Source organism: Protomyctophum parallelum (genome assembly GCF_964188405.1).
Source record: "Protomyctophum parallelum genome assembly, chromosome: 5".
NCBI classification, from domain to species: domain Eukaryota; kingdom Metazoa; phylum Chordata; class Actinopteri; order Myctophiformes; family Myctophidae; genus Protomyctophum; species Protomyctophum parallelum.
This window is the reverse complement of record NC_139702.1, coordinates 27936272-27942837: the sequence shown is the minus strand read 5'-3', so window position 1 is coordinate 27942837 and position 6566 is coordinate 27936272. Positions and strand designations below refer to the sequence as shown.

General features: G+C 44.2%; 1 protein-coding gene across 1 annotated transcript; it reads left to right on the top strand.

Moving 5' to 3' along the window:
* Positions 1–312: 312 nt before the first annotated feature.
* Positions 313–1542, top strand: LOC310859154 (COP9 signalosome complex subunit 4-like; the record flags this gene model as incomplete). Its single annotated transcript, XM_083765553.1, has 1 exon — positions 313–1542. The coding sequence occupies one exon, from the start codon at positions 313–315 to the stop codon at positions 1540–1542; it is 1230 nt and encodes a 409-aa protein (XP_083621679.1).
* Positions 1543–6566: the final 5024 nt, after the last annotated feature.

The following is a 6566-nucleotide window of genomic DNA, read 5'->3' as shown; positions in this document are numbered from 1 at the left end:
CACAAGCTTAAATCAGACTGACAGAAGTGAAGATTATGTGGTTCTCCCATGGTGCGGGGCCGGTAAACCGCGCGCATACAAGGCCGAACTCACGTACGTACTGTACCTGCACAAATTGCATTGTTAGGCAACCGTTTGTGGTGTATATGATGTCAGACTAAAGCTATATATGTGGTCAGTCTGATGTGGTCACTCCCATCCACAGTATAAATTCCAGCGACAGAACATATCTATCTGTTATTTGCCTAAACTTAAAGCGGAGATTTGGAGAGACAGATCCAGACAAAGCAGAGCCGGGATACAGGAGAGAAAATGGCGACTGCCGTGAGACAGGAGCTTTCTCAGCTAATGAATTCAACCGGATCACACAAAGACCAAGCCACAAAGTACCAACAGGTCTTGGAGAAGGCTATTCGGTTAAAAGATGCAGATCAACTGGAGGCTTTGAAGGCGTTTGTTGAAGCAATGGTCCATGACAACGTGAGCCTAGTCATTTCCAGACAACAGCTCACTGACTTTTCCAATTATCTCACCAAGATGCCAGATGATACAGCCAAGGCTTTATACCATTTCACCTTGCTCAGCATTCAGCGTAGGGTGATTTCTTTTGAGGAGCAAGTTACCTCAATCAGACAGCATTTAGCGGAGATCTATCAGAAGGAGGAGGACTGGAGAAATGCCGCGCAGGTTTTGGTCGGCATTCCCCTGGAGACGGGACAAAAGCAGTACAATGTTGACTATAAGTTGGAAACGTACCTGAAGATTGCTAAACTCTACTTGGAGGATGATGATCCTGTTCAGGCTGAAACCTACATCAACAGAGCCTCCTTGCTTCAGAATGAGTCGTCGGATGAAAAGAAGCAGATAGAATATAAGATTTGCTATGCCAGGGTCCTAGACTATAGAAGGAAGTTTATTGAAGCTGCACAAAGGTACAACGACATATCTTATAAATCCATTGTCGATGAGAGTGAACGTCTAGAAGCCCTCAACCTTGCCCTGAACTGCACCATACTGGCCTCCGCAGGCCAACAACGTTCCCGTATGTTGGCCACTCTGTACAAGGACGAGCGTTGTCAGCAGTTGGCGGCCTATGCTATCTTGGAGAAAATGTTCCTGGATCGCATCATCAAGGGCGATCAGCTGCAAGAGTTTGCTGCCATGCTGATGCCTCATCAGATGGCCACCACAGCGGATGGTTCCAGCATCCTTGATAGAGCGGTCATAATGCACAACCTCCTGTCTGCCAGTAAACTCTACAACAACATTACTTTCGAAGAGCTTGGAGCGTTGTTGGAAATTCCTCCCGCCAAAGCGGAAAAGATCGCCTCCCAGATGATCACTGAGGGACGCATGAATGGCTTCATTGACCAGATTGACGGTATTGTCCACTTTGAGACCCGCGAGCCACTTCCTACCTGGGACAAACACATCCAATCGCTTTGTTTCCAAGTCAACAACCTCCAAGAAAAGATCCAACAGGCTGCTCCAGAATGGGCGACACGGTTCATAAAATCCCAAAAGGAAAAGACCATCAAATGACCCTGAGCAACTAAACATTCACCTCAACAGTGGCTTCCAAATGTTTTCAACACAAGATGTCTCTGCAGGACCCAAACTTACAAAAATATATTAAATGCTTCAGCCCTATTTAAAAAAAAGTGAAAATAGGCAGTCTGCAAGTTCACAATGGGTCACATCGCAATGCCCTTTGTTGGGAATTTGGATTCAGATGAGTAATACTGCCCTGAACTTCTCCCAGCTTTGTGTGTTTGTGTACCACATTTGAGATGATTTGATGTATGACGATAAGAGCGCCTCAAAGGTGATTTTCCCCCCTTTTTTTTTGCACCTGGACTACATTTTCTACTACATTTTCTACTGAGTCATTCTTGTTTATTATCGTTTCCCTTCCAACTCAGTTATCACACAACTTTCATCCTCATTTAGAATTAGTAATGGAAATAGGGGATTTCACTCATTGTAGCTGTCACTTGCTAGAACATGTCTGTTGGTAAAGATACCAAAGGAGACAGATTTCAGAGCGTATCGAGCAGTACAACTGAAAACGAGTTTTGAAGTTTATGAAAGCGCCACAATACAGCCCTCACATGTATAATAACACACAAAGCTCCAGAGAATCTGCCATAAAGTGTCATTTTTCCTTTTTGGCGGGAGAGGGGGATAAAATGCCAAAACAATTGATAGTGTAATTTATGTATGGTATTTTTGCCGTGCAGAATATAAACAACATGACGGAACAGAACTATCCAGGCCAAAACTATACATAAAAGATTCAGGCAATGACAAAGATGACAGATGACAACAAAGATGTATTTAGTACTGTAAGGTGCATTGCTTTGATAAGGATTGAGTCATCCTCCAGGAAGAGAAATCAGCAGACACAACGTTCATCTTGCGCCAGTATGGGAAACAAGAGGCCACCTAGACTCCATCAGGGAGAGGCAGGCCATCAGGCCACCAAAGGCTAATTCAAGCAGCTTTAGCTATAATAAAATGGTATCTAATATTGGCATGGCTTCTATGTACATCTTGTACATGTGGTTCATCTATCAGTACTGTGATATCAGTCATCTCCGTATTTGGGCAATGTTTCACTTCTATAACTATACTAGTACTGGTATACTAAGCGAGCCTTCAGAGTGACGTCACGTCATCGATTGACGTCTGGTGTAAAATGTACGTTTTAAGTTAAAAAATAAATACAAATTTGAATAGAGGGAAGGTATGAGCTGTTAAAGCAAGTACATTTTTAAGGAGAAAACAGTATAGGTTCTAATATCTGCTAGACTATATAGAAATACTATATGTATAAATACTATATAAATACACTACATACATTTTGGGTAAATTCAAAACAATACACACTAGCTGGGTTCCCAGCAGTGCCGAAGCGGTGCGTCACATGTGCACGGGTGCATCCGGCATAGAGTACTTGGAGATCAGTGATATGTCATCATTGAGTGTGTAAGTACTTTGATGGAAGTCGTGATGACACTCATCCATGATGTCAGTTATATGACATGGTGTAAGTTACATGGAGACCAGTGGTATAGAGCAGGGGTTCTCAACCCGTGGGTCACGACCCTCCAGGGGTCGCCAAATTATTTTGGGGGTCCCCAAATGATATGAAAAAAAGAGACATGGCCAAAGCATTTACGAGGGTTCCCACACCGGCATACTCTGTGCAAGTCAGGAACAATGCCCATTTGGAAAGCATTTCCCTCCGGTTTTGCAATACCCGTTTGTCTGTGTCCCCTTTATGCCCATTTATGGTTATCTCTGTATAATGACGCAGGAGGTAGAGCAGCCACTTACCATGTCCCTGTCTGTGGTCATATGGAGGTCTGTGTCAAACATGCCAAAATATGGAGTCCAGTCATATTGATGACATTATAGTACATTATAGTACATTTATGGATACTAGACCGGTGCCTGGCTGTAGAGCACAGAGTCGGTAATGATGGAAGTTGGAGATCCATGCCCCTATGCAATACTCGTTGTACCCATGTCAGAATACCCGCTCCACCAAGTTGTCTGTTTCCCTTTTATTCCCATATATGGAGATTTCTGTATCTCTCTTTCTCTCTGTGTCCTTTATTATGGAGTTCTGTGTCAGGCTGCAGGCATGCCCAAATATGGAGTGTTGTGATGTCAGAACAGGCCAGCTCCATATATGGAGCCTGGGCAGGGGCCTTTTGTGGCGGTTCTGGACAACCGTGCGTCCAACCGACTCAACACCGGGCCCTGCACTCCCTGCGGGGGGTGGAATGTGTCGAATTTGAAGTCGGAACCAATGCCTCCACTTCTCTGACCTGAGTCCCCCAGGGATCTGTGTCCTGAGCCTGTTATTAAATAGATCTGTGTCCTGAGCCTGTTATTAAATACCACACCATGAAATTAAAAATAGAGCGTATGCACGTGACATCATCATCCTACCTGGAAGTTATGCGGGAACACCTACTGTGTCAAAAAACTATACTTTCTGGCCTTGACAGTCCATACATCCAAACAGAAAAGTCCTATTTGATTGCATTAAATTACTTTAAACAACATTAAATTCACTTTGTCACTTTATGCATATTATATGATATGATATGATGATATAGTGAGATAGTACTTTATTGTCAGTTTGCACTGAAATTTGTCTTGCGGACCAGCGGCCTTGTATTCAACACGTATACACACATTTGACACAAAAACAGAAATAAAAATACAGTTACAGACACACACACACACACACACACACACACACACACACACACACACACACACACACACACACACACACACACACACACACACACACGTCAAAAGAAATGTAATCACATCCATTTTGATCAATATTGGGTATTTCTTCATTGAAGCCTATATAATGTATTTATTATTACTTCTCTTTTGTTTATTATATCAACATTTTGCTGTTTATATTTCTGTGACAAACACATACAAACACATACAATCTTGATTCCAGATGACATCAGCAAGCCCCAATGAATAATCATCAATCCTAATTTAATTAACCTGTGTGATTCCCATAGCTCTCAGTCTTACTCCACACAAACATGATTCTGATTATAGAGACAGTATACACGGCTAACATGTATCTGAAAACATTGCAGGTGAGAAATATGTAAATGTCTCTTCCTTGCAAGACCGTGTAGTATCCCATAGGCCATGGGGAAGACTACGCAACTCCTTGCAACACAACAGATTCAAGGTCAACCTGCACCCATGCGACTTCTTGCAACTGCCATTGGTATAATGGTTGCATGGTGTGTCATTGGTGTAGTTAGGGGATCACAAACTGCGCACTCTTTCAGATATAATAGACACCGTGCCCAGTATCCACTCATTATTCTAACAGCCATAATGGTGTTGAAAGGTGTAATAACTAGGGCATATACTAAACACAAAAATGATTGTATACCTTCCTGATAAAAACATGTGTATGAACTATAAACATGCTGTTAAAGTAAGTTTAGTTGGTTTTGTTACATATGATACACAACCTTTACCCAAATTATTAAATTGCTACTGCTTTCCGTCTGCACAAATTGACATTACTGGGCAACAGTTTGTGTTGTGTGCAACACCAGACATGACCCTATTTAGGGTGAGGGAGCGAAAAATCAAGTGAGCTAAAACTCTAAGAAGCTACAACTCTAGAGAACATCTAGAGTGTGACAGCCTGATAGATCATCTCTCTTAGATCTAGAAAGTGATAGCCCAAGAACGAGAGATTAAGGGGATCAAGATAACGATAAAGTGTCATTGCCAAAGCGAGAAAGGAAGAGGTAGACAGGAAAGCTGGAGTAGTTCTTTATAACAAAAACACTGTGCCGTTCACAGAAGAACACTGCTACGACCCAACCACAAGACCACACAGTCAAGAAGGTTGCAGTCAGAGCAAGTATTTCCCTCCTGAAAAAGGATTTAATTCTAACTCTCCCAAAGCCATGCCTAGCTCAGCCAAAGGACGCAGCTCAAGAAGGAGCATTCGTACTCCTTCTGCGGCTTCATGTGTGCTACACAATGACCTAGAGGCTGCAGGCATATCGGCCAAAGAGTGCAGAGAGCACCAGTCAAAAAGAAAAAGTACCCGTGGATTGAAGCGAAGCTTGGCCTCTGAACGCAATAGTACCCCTGCTAAGAAGTCTAGATTACTCCCACCTCTTCCGCCACCTCACAGGAATACTGTTGGGAGCAAGAAGGGCCAGTCTAGGAAGTCCAAAAATAGAACGTGGGCAACTTTAGGTCGAGGCCGGAGCAAGAAACGCAAACAGAAATGGAAACAGAAACTCAAACGAGCAGACCACACAGTCTTGAGAAAATTGCGATCGGCGCAGGTAAATCACAAAGCAAATTCCCATTGCAGAAGCAAAAGACCTAAATCTAAGGCTCCCAAAGCCATGCCCAGCTCCACCTCTGGCCAGTCCAGAAGGCACAGCTTAAGAATACGTGGTCTTAGCTCTTCTGTGGCTTCACAAAATAATTTAGGGGTTGCAGGGACATCGGAGCAAGAACGCCCAGGCCACCAGTCAACGCGCAAAAGTACCCGAGGGCTGAAGCGAAGCTTTGTTCCTGAACACGCCAGTACCTATAGCCCAGCCCAATCACTCCTACCACCCTGCGTAAACACCATTGAGACCAAGAAGGGCCTGGCTAAGTCTAGGAAGAGATTCCGGGTATCAGAGCTGCCCACATCTTCAAGTCGAGGCCAGAGTAATAGGAGCGGTGCCTCCCAGCCCACCCTTTCACTTTCACAGTCCCTCCCCAAACATACAGAGGACGGCATTGCAAAACCCACCAAGCTGGCTTCTGAATCCGCTGCCTCAGCCAAAGCTGGGTGTAGCTCAGCGTCAGGACTCGGTACAAAGTATGCCCACTCTTCAGCCTCTTCACGTTCCTCATCCTGTTCCTCCGTAGACACCAATGGCACCGCCCCACAGGGCACCCAGGAGGTCAAGCAGGGCGACAACCTGAACAAAGCATGTCATCCTAGTTCAGCCTCCAGCCCCCAGGAGCTGCTGCGAGCTCTGCAG